The 20,999-nt window shown below is 40.4% G+C and overlaps 1 protein-coding gene across 1 annotated transcript in view; it reads right to left on the bottom strand.

Moving 5' to 3' along the window:
- LOC310888800 (methyl-CpG-binding domain protein 2) overlaps window positions 1–20,999 on the bottom strand; it is a 32,800-nt gene that overhangs the window by 4,400 nt on the left and 7,401 nt on the right. The window contains exons 2-5 of the mRNA XM_083815888.1: window positions 17,902–18,061; window positions 11,574–11,711; window positions 3,098–3,188; window positions 2,182–2,359 (exon numbers count right to left, since the gene is read on the bottom strand). Of these exons, the coding sequence (XP_083672014.1) occupies window positions 2,182–2,359; window positions 3,098–3,188; window positions 11,574–11,711; window positions 17,902–18,061 (567 nt within the window). The remainder of the gene's footprint in view (window positions 1–2,181; window positions 2,360–3,097; window positions 3,189–11,573; window positions 11,712–17,901; window positions 18,062–20,999) is intronic.

The raw sequence follows: 20,999 nt of genomic DNA on the forward strand, positions 1-20,999 counted from the left end.
AAAGGAGAATTACTCACTCAAATGTTGACAGCATTTGCCAGATTATATTAAATTCAGGTTTAGGGGCATCTGCTGCCTCCCCACACACACAACTTTCCAATACATCACTTCAGAAAGATCTTTTCTCCTCCCCTCTCAGCAGAAATTAACCACTGCTGACACAGCAAGTCTAAACAGCAATGACAGAAATTCTCGGCTGCCTAGTTTCCTGACGTGCTCCGTATTAAACTCATCATTAGAAATGGGGTCAGAAAGTTTACGTCATTGCTTAAATGGGTTATTTAGGTTTTTACCTCTCTGCAACACAGAAGGGTGCGATCGTTACAAGTTTCTTATTCCTGAGGGAGAGTTCAGACTGTTACAGCATCCTCCCATTTCCTCCCTTCGGCACTTTATAGTTCTCGTGGCTTTGGTCTGCCGCACAAAGTAAGATTTGTGCAGGGCATCGAGGAATATTGTGAGGTACCAAGCTCCAGCTGACTAGCCTGGATCAAGGTTCACATAGCTGAAGAAGATGACGTACTTAGCTCCAAGCTAAGCCAACTTGGAGAGCCCTAAATTTGAATTGCTCTCCATTCCCGTCTGATGTTAAATGCCACTTGGCTTTTGGACAGATTAACAGGTAATTTTTCTTACCCACGACTGTGCAGAGCGTGACGCTGCCAGACATACTTCATTTATTGCTATGCTCTGGTGAATTTAGCAGGTTATGGCTGCTTACAGGAAAAAGCAGAAGTCCTATTAACATGCAATTTCAAAAGGCCATTTGTCAAGATGTCTGAGAAATCTCAGGAACGAAAGCTACTGGGTGACACCACTCATTCAGCAGAGAACCTAGACTGAGCAAGAGAAAAGGCTCTTGAAAACCAAAAGGTAGGATTTTCAGAAACTAGAAAAGCAATCCCTCTGTTTCTTTCAGAAGATACCATTCCCCAGTCCACCCCAAAAGAAGAGAACTAGTTAAAGCTTTTATCTAATAGAGACGCAAGGATGTCACTCCGAGCCTTTTACAGAAATGGAGATAACTCAATAGCGCAGCTGCAAAGAAGAATAAAATGATGTGCTGGTCAGGAAAAAAGCTACAAACAAGCTGTGAATCAGCAATCTCAAGATAAGTGATCTCAGACTCTGTATGGGAGAAGACAGTTTACAGGGAATTCCAAAAGCCTGCCTAAGGAGACCAAGACTGAGATGCAAACACCCCTGGGAACCACACCATGCTCATTTTACACCCTTACCTCGCACAGGACTAGCATTTAGAAGCCTGGAATCATTCAGAAGCTGTATCCCGCAGCTGAGAAATGTTAAGTGCTTATCCCTACTAATATGGAAGTGTGGCTGATTCTTATTCATGCATTTACAAAGAGGATATATAAAATGTTTGCTGGACCGAAAGATGAAATTTTGCATTTTACTCTGATTATGAAAGAGATTTATCATCACTATATGACCAGGAATACTTCAAATTAAACACGATTCAAGCTGGCAGCTATTTTTAGAGAATCACAGAACGTCCCAAGTTGGAAGGGACCCACAAGGAGCATTGAGTCCACCTCCTGGCTCCGCGCAGGATCACCCGAAAACCAAACCCTGTGTCTGAGGGCGATGTCCAAACGCTCCTTGAGCTCCGGCAGGCTCGGGGCTGTGCCCACGTCCCTGGGGAGCCTGTCCCAGTGCCTGACCACCCTCTGGGTGCAGATCTTTGAAAATTAACAGTGCAGCTAACAAAAAGAAAATTGCCCGTACGAGTAGATGGATCTTTCTATCATATCCGAATCTCCCATTTCAAGAGAGTGCATTAGCCACAAAGTTATATGTTATAATATTCTTTATTTTTCCCTTTTTGAAACACTTATTTTTAACTGAGATCAAAAAATTAACTTGACCAAACCAGAAATGGGAAGGGAGAAAGCCAATATTGATCTATTGAACTATAGCTTAATGGTTAGAGCATACTCTTGGGAAAGAAAATGTGGCTTGTGACTCATTCCTTACTGAATATTTTATATTAATATTTTCACCACGAAAAGAAAAAAACGAAGATTTCATTTTTTTCTAGTTAATGAACTAATCTGTATGTACAAGAAACATGTTCGTGCTTGTCTTCCCTCATGCCCAGGCCAGGAATCTAGTTTAATCAAGCTTGCTTTTTCATTTCCTTGAAGACTTCATAAAACTCACCTAATGTCATCATCTGTGACTATGAAAGCTTTGCAGAGGGGTTGAGATGTATTGAGCCAGACGGCTGGGTTCTTCTCCACAGCTGCGGAGAGCTGTCCCGTGATAGGTGCCGAACTGGTGTGCAAAGCGCTGGCAACAGCCGACAACAAGGTATCGTCGTTGTTACCCGGGCCGACTCCTAAAATAAGGATAACCAAAGAGTTACCATTCACATTTCACGTGCAACTTTCAGAGGCAGAGCTCCTCTCAGTTTGTAGGGTTACGTACACCAATGATATGATTTCCACTGGATACACGGCCGTATAATCTAAAAAGTTAAACACAAGTTCTTAAAAAACAGCTTTGCAATAACACAGTTGTTTCAATAAAAGTTAGCATTTCACAAGGCAGCTCACTGCTAAAATTGGCTGGATTTTTTCCCTGCAATAGCAATTACGACATCGTGAATTTTTTTAATAAAGCTGATCACATCATAAATTTATCAGTCACGTACTGAAACAGTTTATCCGCAACTTCATGATGATAATCCACACCAGCACAGTCTCTGCTTTAATCCTGCAAGGTGTTAAATTAATTCTGAAAAATACATAGTAAAGATTTTTACAGCCCTCAAATTCCCGTGAAGGTCTCCTAGGCAGTGGAACAAAGTTATTAATTCTGACCAGTGATTTGATCATATTTTAGATCAACTTTCACCAGTGAGAGTACAGTTCTGCAGCGTGGTTTACATGAACTGCTAAAAATAAAGAGAGTTTTGGAGATTGAGGTATTTTGTTAGGAAGCACATTTACAGTTTGAAGGTTACTAAATCTGACGGGAAACTGAAACGCTCGTTAAGAGCATCAAAAAGTCTGTCCCTTTTAAGCACAAACTACTTTGTGAATCTGAAGCAACAGCAGCTGAGTGAGCACAGTACCTTGAAGACCCTTAGGGAGCTCCATGGATTTTATGATTTGTTCACTGACATCCGACGCGCTGAGGCCTTGTAGCCTCTTCTCCCAGAAAAGCTGCAAAAAGAAAACGAGATCCCCATTAGAATTCGAAATAAATCAGCTCACGGAAATCAACTGTGCTCATAATCAAAGGAGCATCAGAACAACATACAAGACGGACACCACCTCGCAGCTTACAAAGCTATGGAGAGGTTAACATCCTATCTGCTGCCGGAGATCCGTGCGATGCTGCACATTACAGCAGCGCAGATCACCAAATAAAGCTGATCAGTAGCTCAAACCTACGCTGGCTTGATGACCTGGCCCTTTCCGTTGCTGTGTAGGTATCCCTTGACTTTTCTAGAAACAGGATCAAATCTTTTCACTTTTAGGAAGGTACACGAACTAAATTCACATTCTCTTTCCTTTCCATTGTTTAGTTTGTTAGCTGGGAACATGCTTCCATTTCTCATTTCTTGATCTAAGGGAGGTTTTTTTAATGATAGGGATTTCCTTCTTCGCTCCTACCTTACCTGTCTGAAGATACATGCTGAAGCTCTGGGCTGCAGACTGGCCATGCCTATTATTTAGGAAAAGTTCTCTATCTAGCAAGACAGTGAAGGAAGCTAGTTAAAAAGCTGATTTCCATTCCACAGGAAGCTAGGCTTAACAAGGAAAGGGAGAATCAGAGAATCATTAAGGCTGGAAGACACCTTCGAGATCATCAAGTCCAACCACGCAGAACGTAGCTATGCAAGTTCCCGTGGAAAGGGCATTCCAAAATAGTTTTGATTTTTCCGCAGGCTATGAACCTACTTTTTTCATGCCTTCAACACCTGAGACAGAATCAGACATGTAGTTATCCTAATTCCTAGGAAATTCCTTGTTGTAGTCAAGAGCCAGGAGCCTCAGTTTAAGACAGGGCTCTCAGATGTCACATTCTGTTTTGCAGACTCCGACTGCAATATTTCACACGTTCTTGACGTCTCTGACTCGACAGCTTTTTGAAAATACCATTTGCCACTCATGTCATTTTACTAGAAGCGCTTAAAACGCTTCCTGTAAACTGACTCCTCACTTGTATTAGTTTTTCACCATTCCAACCCAGTTTTTAGCGACATCAAGACATCCCTTTGATTTCCTTTTAAATTTTTAAGTATTTAGTACCTCCAGTCCTTCACTCCTACTGTTTACCACTAAGTCCTCACCCCAAGAAAGCACTCTAGAGGTCTCGTAGCAGTCCTTACTGCTTTGTGGATGGCGTGGCAGTGCCTTAAGACTGTCTAAAACTAGCTAAACTCTAAAACGAGCGTTAGCATTCATAAAAGTGAAGTCACAGTGAAACCCGATCGATTCAGTATTTCATCACTGGATTAGCTTGGCATCTTGAAGTCTCTAGGAACTCAGAAAGCTTTGGTTGCTTCACTTACAAGACGAAGACGCAATATTCTCCAGCTACAGAAGTGCACGCTCACGTGACTGAAAAAGATCCCGCGAGGCTCGATGCGCGAAGTGTCTGCCTCTTAAGTTACAGCCCCAAAAATAGTTTACATTATTTAACCTGCGACTCTCTCAGCGTTACGGAGACGGGGAACCCCCAAAGAGAAAAGAAGCCTCAAGTTCACACACGCTGTGCCCCGCCCCAAGCAGAGGCCACCTTCTTTGTAACAGCCTGCCGCCGTCTCGCAGTTAGAGGCAGCCTTCGGGACCAAGTGTGCTGCCTGGCTTCGGGGCTTTTCTCAGCCCGAGCGCCCCGGGGAGCACCGCGATCCCCGCTGAGCGGGGCAGGCTGATCCGCTCCAGTCCTCGGCCGCCTGCTGAGGCTGCACCAGCGCAGCCAGAAAAGCGAGATCCGTGCCTCCAGGAGAGAGGCATTAGCAAACATGACCCTGTTAGGCAGTAATGAGAATCCTGATGGGAGCAGGATAAGGAAGGAATGAGAAAAGAACCGGATTTAAAGATTCATCATTCTTACGGCGCGATATTTCATTACTAATGCAGAATGAATAACCATTCCGAGCATCCATCAGTCACTTAGGGGTATTCGTCCTGTTGGAGGATGAAAAATGGCCCCATTTCAGTTTCGCCTGAAGTCTGGCCGTTAGGAAACACACACTGAAAAGTGCCTAAAACCCAGGCCCTTCATTTACCGATGCTTGAGCGTTCTGGGTTCAGACGGAGCCAGCAGCCAAGCGACCCATTTCCCAGGAAATTAGTCAGTACGCCTTATGCCAAAAGTGACCTCTTACGCAACAACATCCTGCAGAGCGAGAAATGTATCCCTTATCGCCCAAACTTACTATCTCGAGGGCAACTCTGTTTTCTTCTGATAGAAGAGGCAGCATGGGAACGCCATGCCAAGGTCCCCAGGGCGGAGCGGCATTTTCGCTTCCTTGTTTTTTCTGAGACCCGACAATGGTAGCCCCGCACTGCAGATGTGCCGCTGAAGTCCTTTGTTTGGAGAATTATAAAATATTGCTTCCTCCACAATTGTTTCTTTTCCAAGAAAAGCTATTTGTGATTAATGGCTAGCCATCAGCTAACCTGTAAGCTTTGTAAAAACATCATCTCCTAAGTAACTATTATTTCTCATTCAGAAAACAAAGAAATGATAGATTTGCCTCTCTGTTACAAGAGCCACCAAATACAAGCAGCTCCTTTTAGTTAAATGTGTAAAAGTCTACTTTGCAGTTGCTCAAACAATGGAAGCCTGCAGGAAAACCTTGCTGGAAAGGACACACTCCAATTCTGCTGTTTTTAAAAGAAAAGCACGTACGTTCTTAGCATTCAAACATTCTTGGAGGGTGGCTGATTTATACACAAGTCAACCAAGAACCTCAAGTATCACCTGCAACTGACGATTTGTGGTATTAAAAATACCATAGATGTCAACAGAGGAGGTACTGACTGGACACAAAGAAGGCAAGACTGATTCTGACGCTGGTGAGTTCAGAGCTTGTATTTATTCCATAGTTTCAGTTGATTGACTTGGTTTCTTCCATTTAGACAGCTACAAGTATCTACTAACGTGCACCGGTACTCAGAAAAGGCTAACATCTACTTCACAGCTGTGAAGAACAGCAAGTTTAACAGCATGGTCCCAATTCCAGGTAGCTGGCTTGGCACCTCCCCAGCTCCCAGGAACCAGATTCATTTCCACGCCGCCTGCAGATGCGTTATGACCTGGTGAGCAAGCTGATTAAAACCTTACTTCATTGACAGAACTACGTCTACAAAATCCAGTCAACACGTTTGGGCTGCACTGAGGACCCAAGCATGCAATTTTGTTACGTTTTAACGTCTACTTTAATGGCTAATTGAGGCCAGAACACCCCAAGTTATCACTTGGGAAACTGCTCAACTCAATGATATTGCAAGCAATGAAATGAGGAAATACGATTATAAAGAGGGCTTTTCAAAGTGTCTGTGGAAGATTTTTAAATGAATGAGAACTCCTCCAGAAAGCTAGAAAACTTCTTTCATCTTTTTATACCCTGTGAGTTGCTCGGCTCTCCTACACCCATAACTGCCAAACAAAATATCAGTGTTTCTCAACTTGCTTGGGAGAGGGAGGTGGAACTTAATCTCATCAGGTTCCTTCCATCCCTCTTTTTGATAACTCTAATAGATATCAACCAACAAGCTTAAGTTTTCCAACCCAATCTAATTTTGGATTCTAATCTTTTAAGTTCAGCCGCAGGAAATAAAATTACATCTATTTGACATCCTGCAATTTTTCTAGTAAATTAGGCTTTTGAGGCTGCATATATCTTCTGCAAAAAAAAAATGACTATGGTCGGATTTAGCTTGTGATCTATCATCTTATTCAATAATTCATTGCAATACAATCCACTGCAAGTATCTACAAAGTATACTAAGTATAAAATAGACTTTCAAATCAATTGTGAAGAGAACTTTTGGCCTGAAGACAGATTATTTTATAAGCAAATACAACAGGTTTGTCCTCAGGTGGTTTTAGGAAGTGAATACTGTCAGGTTTATCCTCGGGTGGTTTTTAAAGGTGGCTATCTGCCATAGAACTAGAGGAATCAGATCACACAGTATTAACTGATTACTTGCTCTTCTTGAAACAAGCTTCAAAGAGGAGGCTGGATGTGTTTTAGACATTTGATGCATGTTCATGGATTTATTTTTTAGCCAAATGTATCAGGAAGATAGAGTTGAACCTTTTGCAAATTCAGTTTTGTAATCACCACTTAAATTAGTTTATTTTACTAGTGTGGTTTCAAGTTCTCTCTATCACCACGGTCAACAGTATACAGCAGAATTAACAAGTGATTAATCAAGTCCTCAGGAGTCTGAGCTCACTCAACTCAATACCTCAGGTATGTTACACGTTTGGAGAGTGAAATAAGTGAGCTTGGTGTTTACTCTGAAAAAGGCCAGTAAGCGTGGAACAACGTGAACCAAGGAGCTCTAAAACACAAAGATGATGTTAAGTGCTCTACACAGGACACAGACCTGTGTCTGTGAAAAGAAGTCTGATTTGCAGCACCGCTCCATTTGATCCGATTAAGTACAGAACACTTGACAGGCAAGTAACTCAAGTTTAAGTGATTACATAAAAGATTTGCTACCTATAATAGGTTCAAATAGCCACAGGACTTGCTCCGCTCCCCACTGAGGAATACTCAAATCCAGATACAAAAGTGGATGACTAATGTGTCCTGAAGTATTGCTACACCTAGAGTCCTTTTTGCCATAAAGGAGGGAGGAAGAAAATGTGATTTTAAGACAGTGCTCACCATCATCTAAGATGAACACGACAGATACAGCTGCATGATTTTTTGATTCATCATTACCTCCACGCTCAGTTTCAGCAATGGCAATCTGACTTTTTAAAATCCAAACCATTACTCTGAAATTTATCAAGAATATATCATATCTTTTTGAAACTTTGAAGCAGCAAGACTGACAACGTTTAGGAGGCTAAAACTATTTTTTTTTCTTTTGCAGGACCCACTAGAAATCTTACAGGGTTCTTTTTCTTATACTGGCTTATTTGTGGACTCTGCAAAGGAAAAAGAAAACAAACCCACAGAAATACTAAGGAAACGTATCCTAAGTAAGCTTAGGGGAAACTAAAATATATTTGAGCAGGATGATGCTTCAAAAAGAGATGTGAAAGCGCTTTGAAGGAAATTGCAATTAAGGCTCCTAGATTTGCTATTTATGAACTTAACAGATTTTCTGATCATTTGATTAGATGCAAAAAAATCCGAGAAATCTCCATGGATTGCCTGGTACTGGTGTTGGAACAGAGACCACTTAGAGGAAGAAGACTTAAGAGGAGAAGTCTTGTGCGTATCAGAAGACCCTTGACAAAATGCATGCACACACAACTCGAGTGCTTCCAGGATTCTCCAGAGTATTGCCACCCCTCGGATGAAGTTCTCCACTCTGATGATCAGTAATCTATAGAACCTTCAAGGCTTTGAAAGCCTTTAAGACGCTGTCTTGCAGAGCAGTTGCTTGAAAAAGTCTTAGACAACCCTGTGACGTTATTTGTGTGCAACTAAACATCGCGCTGAATATATGGAACCAGCAGTGCCACAGATCCTTTGCTCTAATTGACAGCTTTACCTACACCCAGATCCCAGGCAAACTTATCTTTCCAGGAACTACCACAGGGTTTACTGCTTAAAGAAGAGGCGCTGCCAAACATCATCCCTGCCAACACTAATAACCATGTCTTTTCGCTCCCAGGTCACAAGAAGACTCCTGACTGCCAAAGGAACTACAATGCTCGTTTATTTTCATCTCTACATAAGGAGGAAGGCCAAAGAGAATCTTCAGGGAACTCTGGTTAGGCCGTCTTTTCAAAAGGGAGATACAACAGATACAAGCCAAGTGAGGCTTTTAGAGATGTGTATCTAGAAATGCAGAAGCAAGAACCCCTTAAGGGATTTGGGCCAAGAATTGAAGAAACAAGGGAGGAATGACACTGGAAATGGGAACTGAATAAGCTTTACATACAAGTAGGCAATAGTCAGTGCTTCAGCATTCAAGTATCCACCACTGATTTAATGTCTATGTACAGGGAGGTTTACACGCCAAAATATAAGAGAAGGAGGAGGCAGTGATGCACGTAGGGATCATTTATAACAGGAAAATATAGTTTTTATCTGGAAGAGAACTCAAGGACGCATTTGTCTGACAACTGTATCTCAAGTGCTCCAAGGTGCCAGTTTTATTCTTTTCTATTTCTTTTTTATTTCTTTTATTTTTTATTCTTTTTACTAAGAATAAAGTTTTCCAGCAACTTCACTCCTCACCCCAGCTCTTCTATTTTATCTCAACTGATCACATCAAAAAAAAAGAACCCTTGCTTTTTGAAAACCAAGCAAAGACCATATCTCCTAGTATTTACAATCCAGCTAGTAAGTAAAACCTCTGAATGAACTTCTTGATGCTTTCAAACAAGATGTGCGTGTCCGTATATTTACATACCTCCAGTTACCAATACCCAAAGAAATATTGATAAATGTGCGATGCAAATCTGTGTGTAAAGAAACCAGATCACTGGAAATTGCTTATGGAATTGCTTATGGAGTCTGGCAATTTGCTTAAGATTCTCCAGTAATTGACAGCATAATATCTACACTAAATCGCTTTGTTCCAGATTTTTTAGTGGAAGTTTTATTCAGAACTCATTGAAGCTTTACGTAAAGGCAACGCTGACCAACTACTCTCTCCCTTCTCCAAGCTTCCCACCTGCGCCAGTCACCATGACAAACAACGAAATAGCTCAAGGCAGCACTTTAGCTTGGGGAAAGGCAGAAGAGTAAGACATTTCAAGACTTGCTTTAATATTAGACGTATAAGATAAACTATTCTACATTCAATGCAAGTAGAGTTAGCATTTCTTCCAAATGAAGTATATCAATACAGAAAAAGAATAGCATTTTAAGTGTCCTCTTCTGAAGATGTATTGTTGCAAGCAAAGCAAAAGGATGTTGATCATAACCAAATGCTGACGCAGTGATCAGCAGACAGCGATTTCTTGAAGATCTTGCTATAGTTTCATCTGTTAGAACTTAAAGAAGCAAAGATTTAACTTGGGTGGGTTTGAAAACCAACTATCCTGCAAGTCTTTACTGGATAGTCATTCTCAAAAGACAAGGGATGCGTTCCAGATGATTTCAGTTCACTACGTATTTGAAGCGAAGATTCTGGAAGAAAGAAAACTGGGAGGAAATAGGCAAGCACGAGAGGATTTGAAATCCATCAAGATATGAATCGCCAAACATCCACTTCTCTTGCCACAAAGGTGCCGTAACTTTCATACCTTTTAGTGATTATTACCGGTTCAGCAGACATGACTAAAAGGCAATTCCTAACACACAAAGTGTAGTAGTTTAAAAGGAAAACCCAAAGAACGTGAAGAGAATCAATAGACACATGCAATTATGCATCTTTAAGATCTGAACGTGATACACTTACATGGCCCCTGTTGAACTTCACGGGACCAACAGTGAGGTTAGCTGAGGCCTTCAAATCTTGCTAAAAGACATCTCAACAAGATGATCCCATACGGCTCGATATTTCTTCCTTCTCTTTCTCACCTGAATTTAGAGGATGCAGAGTCTAAATTCCTTATGTTATTTCTAACGAGAACAGCATTCAAGATGTTTGAAAGTTCAATATTAGAGACAGCCTGAGTTTCAAAGGAAATGTTGTTAAAAGTTTGTGATATACCAATGTACAAAAATGCGAACATGCCTCTGCATTTTCTTCTCATCCCTGTACTAAGCCAGAATAAGATGCTTCAATTTGATGGTAGCAACACTATGACTCCAAAAATACACATCAGACTTAAAAATAATGCCTAAATCCAATATACACTATGTTATGTAGTCGATTATTCCTTCAACTAGATTTCCTTTTCTTCTCTGCTCTTCTCCCCATAAAAAACTGAAAAAGCATTGTGCGAAGAGGTGATCTGTCGCTGATATAAAGACAAGCAGCTAAAGGAGAACTTGTGTAAGATGAGTTCAAGTTACTGTTTTTTGCATTTGTTGTAGTATTATACTGAAAAAGAGGGATTTAAAATAATTTTGAATTGATTTTGCACAAATCTCTTCTACATAAAAGGGATAATAGTTCTTGATGACAACTGTATATTTTACAGAAACTTCTATTAAGAAGCTGCACATGAAAAAAGTTTTGTATTTGAGGTCTAACTGTGACAATATAACATGTACCTGAAATTCAAGAGGAATTCTGTTGCCAAATCTGACTGAAGTTTTGGATTAAGAAAAAAATCTCCATATCAACTGACCTATTTCTGGAATTTAATTGTATTTTTTACAGCATATTTCCATAAGTAACCATCAATACGAGATTGCTCATCTGTAATTGAAGCACAGCTGAAAATATTTTGATTTTCAGCTTGCTTCAAATTTTGCACAGTTACAATGGAAATAGATTAATTCTTACCTGCCGTGGCTGTTCCGTCACTCGCTGCGGATCGGATCTCACTTTGTTACTTGGATGGTTGGTGACTTTGGTGACGGGTTGTTTGAAAATTGATGCAGTTTGTCTGATGGGCAAAGTTGTATTCAAGTCTGGTTTTCCCTGTTTAAAAAAAAAGGTGAATTAACAAAAGATATACATAAAATTCCTACAAATTAACGTTGGATAAACCATCCTCTACTGATGAGCAAAAGAAAGCTTTTTCTGGAGTAAAGATTTCCCTTAAATGCTGTACTTAACTAACCTTTGCAGCCACAAACTTTAAAGAAAAAAATGTACCAACTTGACCAGTTCCCCACATTCTCACCTTCTCTGGAAGAAGCATACTGCTTCAAAGTCCACCTTTTAGTAAATGATAAATGTCATTTGTGCAAGTGACTTACTTTCTGAAAATAGACAGCTTCATGAAAATACGCTTGTAGCGAATAGTTTATAGAGTCCTAAGTCTTAAAGGACAACAACTTCCTCCTTAACTCATCACAGATTTCCTAAGCAATTCCTCCATAATACAATTTTTAAACCAGTGCAGTAATTTATTCTGGAAAGAAACTAAAACTATATAAACTGTAGCAAAGTCTTTTGGCCAAGCTAGTTTTAATCAGGTTTGTTAACTGGTGGTTCCCAGGCAGACAGAACACTTCACCAGTAACATCTTGGCACATACAGAACCCTCAGACCCTCGGAGATGCTACAGAAAGGCATTCAGGCATTGGTACTAAGAACACCAGATGAATCATTTGGGGTGGGGAATGGAAGTCTCCCCGAACCCCCAAGACTGATGAAGACAACAGCACATCAACCTACGCATCATTCAGCTTTTCTGAATCTATCCAAGACCTGCCTGCAAATTTGAAGTGCTGTGCCAGCAAAACAGTACCCTAAAGCTTTTTGTAATCTCATTTCCCAAAAGTCCTGAAGACACTCACATTTCTCTGCTTCTGCATTTTGCCTTGTTTTCCCTGAAATAATACCCATTTTCCAGGGGTGTCACTGGCAAGACACGTGCTTAAATCCATATAAGAGAGACGCTGAAAATAAATATCCTATAAAACATACTTTCCCAATTAACATATACCAAAAAGCATGTTCATGTTGTGTGACTGTCCTCAGCACTTCAAAATATCTCAGTCATATCTAATTTTTGACAAAGAAAAATGTTTTTTAAAAAATTACTGCTATTTGCTCAAAAGGAAGAAAAGTTATTGTGTGATATTTCAGATCTTAGAAGGAAGTTTTATAATTGGCTTTGAGATCATTGGATAAAAATTGCACAGCGAACATTTTGATAGCGGACTCCATCCAAGGATCACGTTAAAATGATTTAAAGTGATTTCTACCAAGAAGAATCTCATAGCTCCGTGTCATCCCGGAGAGGCATTAAGTGCCTTGCCCATAGGAAGGTTTTCATGTTGAAAATTACTTTCTGCACACTTTCTGTGCAAAGATATTCGTTTGATTGCTGGTTTATAGGTGTTACACTGCACACATACAGAAAGAATGACTTCACACACTCCCCCTCATCAGCCATCCACCTTGCAAGGACAGAATTGTGCTAAAGTACTGGGCATTTTGATGATGGAAGAACCACCCCGTCAGGCTGACCTAGCAAAGCACTAAAAGAGGGACACTTTTAAAATAACAAGTAAAAAATAAGAGGGATATTTTGAAAATACAAGAATTTAATGTGAGACAGGTGTAGTGAAAAGACTTGTTGGTTAATAAACCTGAGCATTTAGCCATATTTTAAAGTCATTTTTATACAGGTCATTACAGAATACCCATAGTGAGTAGCTAGCTTTCATCATCTGGATGTGTCTTTAGCTCAGAAACTAATGATTTTTTAAGAACCAGAGAGCACACATTTGTTTAACAGTGTCTTTTATGAAGTCGTCTAGTCCAAATTGTATAATCTAAATACTGAGGATTTGAAGATTGAGATTTAATTCCCATTTCTAAATCCAAGAAATTGCTTTTTCCTCACAAAAATCTTTCCAGTAGAAAAATAAGAATAGAAAAATAAGGAATTCCTCCACATAATTTTAAGGAATGTAATCGATAGGAAAAAGCAACAGAGTAATGCTTCATATTTATCTGGGCATCTCAGTGTTACCTAAACGAAGGGATGGTTGCAGTACTTCAGGCCTGAATTTTTTTATCCAGATGGCAAAGAAGGTGATTTATCAAGAGTACCACGTACATTCCTAGCTATTCAACATTATGACTCAATTCACACACTCATTTCTCTCGAACTCACAAGTTCGCCCTGTAGCATGTGGGGAATCTTTGCTTAATACCGACTCACTCAGCCTCTCAGGAAAGCCAAAACAATTTTCCAGAGCAGCAAAAGTATGCTAGAACACAGAAATGAATTCTGAAAGAGTTCTAGAAACATTATTTTCAGTGGAAGTCTTTCTGTCTCTATTCCTACCACTCCTTTAGAAACACCTTGCGATTTTATAGGTCCCCTTTCTTCATTTCCAGGTAGCGCAGTTAACTCATTTAAATATAACAACGCTAAAATCGCGAATTCCCATGGAAGTTTTCCTCAGAAATGCAGGAATCTATCACTTCTTGTTTATAAACTCACAGCCAGAAGCCAGTCCCCACGTCTTGTAATATTACTGCTAAAAACCGTAATAATCCGTCCCTCCTATCAAATACGGGGCCTACGGTGAACCCTCTGACAGGATCTCTAACTGATGTCTAATGAAGTCTAACGTTAGACTTTTTCCCGTGTATTTTTTTTTAATATTTAAAGCAGCTCTGATGAGCACAGAATCGCCAACCAGAGCTAGACCAGAACCGTGACAGACTTTACTTATCCTACCAGCTTCGCTTTCCCTGATCTTGTGACGTCAAGTTCAAAGCCGTACGTGAACCTCTGAAGTCCGTGCCTCCGGGACGTTCTCTGCAGTAGCTTCAGTATTAGTGGTAAAACAGCTATGAAAATTTACAGAAACAATAATATGACAGAGCCATCCACAACGTGGGGGATAAATCTGGTTTAGCTAACGCTTCCGGAGCAAAGGCCTTAGTTTCAAGCTCCTGAAAAAAAAAGATACAGGTTCCTTTTGTCCTGTAATATGACTCACAGAGAAATTTTAAAATATACCCATTAAACTAAGCTTAAGAAAAAAAAAAAAAGGAAATTCCTTCAGGCAGTGTGAGAACTTAAAAAACTCAGCTACATTAATGATCTAACCCTTAGAATTAAAGCAAAACCCTGATGAGTAATGAAGTACACAGGAAATGCCATTTTAAGGACTAGATGTCCAATATACTTTTTAATCGAAGCAACACACTAGAAAATGGTCGTTAGGATAAACTGTTTAAACTAAGAACAGATCAAGTCCCAAGCACTGTAATTACACTCGTTACTGTCTCACTTTGTTTCCTTTCTCATCACAGTCACATCTGGGCTCGCTGATCTCCTAGCAAAACAGTCACTGTGAGTGCTGAACAACAAATAAACTCCTTAGGACAGAAACTTGCTAAGCCCATCTATCTCCAGCACCTGCAGATCCTCTGAGTTACAGGGAAAAGCCATCCTAAGTTAACAGGAAACGACGGATGTTCAGAGAAACTCTTTTTCACAACAAACCATAAACTCGCCATACACAAAATTCGTCCCTGACATGGAAAGAGCTTCCAATCCGTCTTGAGGAAGGAAGCAGCAGCAAACATCCCTTGATGTACAGTCAGCACCTGTCCCGAAGCCCAGGGAACTCTGAGCCTTCCGGCCAAAAGACTTGATTTACACTTTTCAAGTGGTCAGGCACAGGTTCACCACCTGAAGTTCACCACATTGAGCTTTGAGCACACCTACAGAACTTCAGCATCCAGAAACACAAACCTGTGGGAGTTGCATCGCTTGATCACTAGCACAAAAACCTTTTCCTGCCCTAGGAACGATAGCAATATATCAAACAGCAGAAATATCGGTGTCCCCTGCTCATTTTTATTCATTAGGAGCACCTTATTTATTCTCCAGTAACAGTTTCCAAAAGAATTTCAGGTCTTCAAAAAGATACCAGACTATTTCCCAGAAGCATCAATATGCCCCCATCATGAAAACATTTTAAAACCTCAGTAATGTACTTCCTAGCCTTTCATATCCTGTAATCTAAGAAGTCATCTATAATCAGACAGCATGTTAAATAGTAGCCTCTATTATGGTTCCCCTTCAAAATAAAAAAATAAGCACATTTTTTTCTTATAAACACAGCAGGAGTTGGACTCGATGATCCTTATGGGTCCCTTCCAGCTCGGGATATTCTATGATTCTATTCTGTATCTATTGTATTCCTTATTTCATTGTCTCTTCAAAAGCACTCCAAATAAATAACTTAATCTGCAACTGAAAGGTAAAAAATGGTTACACTGAAAACAGCGGGAAGGTTGTTTTAGGCTGAAGCAAAACTCCTGTAGTCCTACAGTAGCTCAACCTATCAAATATATGCCTTTATTTTCAGTACAGAAAGGCCGATAAGAATGCATACTACTAAGATTAGAGAGTACAATTTTGCTAGCAGAGTGTGTGTGTCATTTACACTGTTGCACATGAATGTCAAAACTGGAAAGCATTTATTAGCATGTATTACCCTCAGTTCCAATTTGAACCAGGAGAGGTTCACGTGTCAGTTCTGACATTGAGCTCTAGGCTGCTAACGATGAGAATCTCCAAAGCTAGAGGTATGGCAAGACAGCCTTTCCATCCACCAGATGCATAAATCTAACCGTCTAGACACGTCGCAGAAGGAAGGCTAAAGTATATTTTGGATATTCGGTCTTGTAACAGAAGGGGAGCCAAAGAGTTTAGAAACGTTCGTGGTGAGTTGTTTGTACAAAAACAAACAACCCATAAAATATGAGCAAGTTTATACATAAACATGCCTACGCGAGGCTCTCGTTTATGGTCCCTCTAGCAGCACAGCTGCAAGGCAGACTACAAGACGACCACAACCAATGTTTTTCACAATGTCTGGTGGAAGGAAGAAAGCAGAAACTTCAGGATTAAGCTGAGGTCCCATTTTTAACTATCGCAGAGACTGCAGAAATTCTTGAAAGCTCATGAGCCACACATTCATTCACTTTCAAATAATAAGTCTTATTTACCTAAAAAAAAGAAAGCGTTAATTATAGATTCTAATCTGATAGTTAAGAGTTACTGCAAACGGCATACAAGCAATCTAAATCATAGCAATACAAAATTAGCACAGTCTCGTCTAGATTTTGTATACCAAATTTTGTAATTTCTGCTCATGCAAACTGCCCACCCAAAACGTTCCTTTGGAGTAGCCCCAATAGTCGTATTATTTGAAAGCCTCACGTCTGTGGGAAGAAAATGAAAGAATCTGAAGGCACGATTTAAATAAAAAGCAATCGGCATGAAATGTTTGGTTCACAAATTACAAGCGGCAGATGACCAAAAACAACAGTGCACAAGACACAGCTATAACTTGTTAGGCATTTTCATACACTACTGTAAATTACGAAATCTCAAAGAATAAAGCTCTTCCAAAAGAAAAACGTTGCAGGTTGTTACAGAAATCCTTCTGAACTTTTGAGAACTGTTGTACAAGGTATCGATATTTTCTTTAGGAATATACTATCTGAGAGTCTGATAAATTTACTTGTCCTGTCCTTATATGCTATATCCATTATTTTAATCCTCTACGCTTCAGACTTTCATTTTTAATCTACCTTACATATTCCCTTCGGCATTCAAAAGGGGATGTTTGTTCAAAGAGAACTAAGACAATCAGAGAACAATCCGATCAATTGACAAAGGCCCAATCAAGCAGAAAAATATCTGGCCTTGCTCGGCTCCAAACGGACATTCGGATTTGTACAGACAAATAAGCTGCCTCAGAAAACAAGCTTCCTGGCACGTACTCAAAATGTGAACTATTTCATCTCAGAACAGGAAGATGAACATAGGAATTAGGAATTTTGAAGTCTTCCACAGAAGAAACTGACGTCAACAGTCCTAACTTTTACCATTGAGAATATTACTCAGGCAGATGACTAGAACTATAGCTCTTTATAGCCTTTAGCCAACCTCTGAGTTACTCAGACCTTTGTTTCATACTTAACATCACCTTGGTATTTCCTTGGTAGTAGCAGAGCATTCCCTTCTATTTAAAAATTTTCCATCTCTACCACTACTAAAAATTAAAACATACACGTACAACTTAGAAGCAGGCTGCTTTAAGCAGAAAAGAAATTGCTAAATGAACTACAGGAAAGGAAATTCTTAGGATATCCTTAAACACAGTATTTGCTAACAAACCTTATTTTGATTGAGAGAATCATTCCTTAGTCTCTGTTTGTTCTTCTGCAATTTACTGGGCATCATCTTTCCCGTTCTGAAGTCAAAACTGCTGAGATCAACAGTGTTTCCCAGGTATCTTGCCAACTGAGGCTTGCTTCTGAACTTCTTACCACTTGGACTAAAAAGAAGAAAACACTTTAGTATGTTTTGTTGTACAAGAGGATACAACCTTGACTTCTTACAACAGGTTTTACGCCTTGTTAAAGATCCAAAACGTTTCCATTATCTTTATTCCATGTGGCACGTTCATTGATGTGTGGATTAGCGATGGCACACCTGCCCGATCCCTGGACATATCCAATCCCATCCTTGGCACACGTTTCAATTTACATGTCAGGCTAAACCAGACTCAGCGTAAGCAGTAGAAACGGCATGTCAGGCTGCGTCCAAGGGCAGGAACTTCTCTGCACAAAAGGTAAAGATCATGTGCAAGGTCTAAATTGATTGCTAAGGTCAGCCTAGACTGAACAGCAACCCTTCTGAGCTATTAAACAGCAGGGGATTAAAGACACAGGCAGAACTGAGACTCGAGGTGACATCTCTTGGCTATTCAGTCACTTACACTGGTGAGCAAAGCCAGCGAAGCACCTGAGCAACAAGCAAGCAAGCAGCAAGCAGGATGGTGCGGAATATGAAGCAGGTCCAAAGTTGCAGTTGTACGTATGGTAAATCCCATCATCATAAATTAAACCGCTCGTACAGAAGTTATTTAAATCGTACTCGTTTGAAATCACGGCCTTGCTACTACCCCAAATTCCCAGATAAAGTTCTGAGTAAGTGAGACGTTCTCAAGTGTTCCTACGAAGTGCTATTTCTACCCCTCTTTACATTACAGAATTTTCTCTCCCCGCAGCTCGAGCACCCAGGACGGTGATGCACACGCACTGAATTACACATTTCATCTTGGATACGTTTCATCTCTGCAGATTTTCACCGACCTCAGTGAGGCTTCCCGTGGACGGACTCATCAGCGGGTCATCGCTGATACAGTTTGACAAAAAGCCACAGGGTTTGCATCAACTTAAGGGACAACGGCGCTGCCCCCAGACTCAAAAGGTGGCAGAAAAACTGCTGGCAGGAACTGCTGCGTGAAACTCAAACCGCACCCCTGGTTGGAGGTAGCTTCTTAGTACACGGTTGTGAAAACAGCCGCATACCTATCGCACAAAGTCAACAGCCATTTGATGGTCTAATGCAAATCTCCCTGCAGAGAAATGACCTACGTGTCAAAAAGCTTCCACACCAGTGACATGCAAGAGGTTAACTGAGCTCAGAGCGTTTTCCACAACACTTTGTGCAGAAAACTACTGAAGATTTTTGTCTTCACTTTTCCTCCGAAGCGTTGTGTTTTTTTTCCAGCTCAAAAAACCCCTCGAGGCAAGAACTTCCACACAAAAGAACACGTACTGAATTCTGGGAAAAACAGCTAATTAAGCCAAACGTTTAAAAAAATATATTTAAATGAATCCAGAAATATGGAAAGATATAATTAACAAGAGGTAAAGGGTGGGAGAAAAAGACTTGAAACAGATCGCAATCTGAAAGCTAACCTCCTCAAGGATGGGTGTGGGAGGGAAAAAAACCAACACACACACACACACGCTCCCCACAAAACTCTTTTCTGCTTCTTGCAAGCCAAGAACTGAAGCTGTCCTAGGAGCCAAACTAAACCCAATGCGCTTGAGTTGTATTTTAGATGGTGAAGATGAACGCCCTAGCTTGCTGAGAGCAGGAGAAATCCTACACTGCAGGTCAGACAAGGAGCAAGTCCCTCGTGGGGCAACTAAGTTCCCTGTTAAAATAATCTGATCTATTGCCTTTCAGTCTTCTTCAGAAACCTGCGAGAGAAGCCCAAGATAAAACCTTGTCTAGAAGTGCCAGCTGCCTAGCCAAATGTCCCTGCTTGCTCCGACTTCACTGAATAAAGCCTCCTGGTAAGAGCTGCCGCCCCATCCTCCATGAAATCCTGAATGAAAAAGGGGAAACAACGACTATAAGCAAATCCTGAAGTTTATGATTAAGTTCTCTGTTCCAAAACGTGTTTTTTTTTTTTTGAATTAAAACCCTTACACACTGTCATTTTAACCCACACCTAAGTCACTGCTGAAAAGATGGAGAAACTGGAAATCCTAACACCTTCTTCCATTATATCCTAATTTTTGTACCAAGGAAGAATCGTTTTATCTTTCGTTATTCCCACATCACCACCTTCTTTTGCTCGGTGATAAGCTAACAGACTGTCACGAAGATAGCACTGTTTCTACTAGCTTTCTTCTTCAGTTTCCTTGGAGAGAAAAGCTTCACGTACACCTCGAAGGAACCCAAAATTCCAGCAGCGGGCAGCCATCAGCCTAACTCCACTACAAATTCTTCCCGGAGAACTCTGAAAACAGATTTCCCAAGTGACAGTAGAATTTATAAACGCATCCAACATTCTTAAATTCTATTTTTTAGACATTTAACATTGTGGGGGGCTTTTCTGTTTGTTTTGTTCAGTAATGCAAGAGCAAACCAGAGCATACGCTCCAATATTCTGTATCAGCATCAGCATGGATCATTGGCAGGGCTGCTGTTAAAAGCTATTTCGATCCACAGGACAAATTCCACCACTTTACACTGAAACTATTAGCAGGGAGAAACCGCAGTACGCTAACAAAATACCTCATTTCACCTTTAATTAAGCGTTAAGAAAGAAACGCACACTTGGGCTGAGATTAAAAGCTAAAAGTAAAAAAAAAAACCAAATTAAAAAATAAGCCGAAACAAAGAGACTTCGGAAGAAGTCTTCTTGCAAAATGGCGAGAAATATTAAAAAATATATATATATTTTTTAAACTGAAAGTGTCAAACCACTGAAGTAATGCCTTCATTCCCGAATCGCTCCCAGATTACCTCTACCCTGCTCCTGCTGCCAAGTTGCCTCACTTCTCTTACCTGCGAAGAAAGCTCCGTTAGGCAGACGTCAAACAGAAGGCCTATTTGCAGCAGCTTTATCTGAACATCTATTAAGTAATTGCTATGCACTAACGATAACGAGCGGGGTTACAGAATCTATT

Source organism: Anser anser (assembly GCF_964211835.1).
Source record: "Anser anser genome assembly, chromosome: W".
Classification (NCBI taxonomy): Eukaryota; Metazoa; Chordata; class Aves; order Anseriformes; family Anatidae; genus Anser; species Anser anser.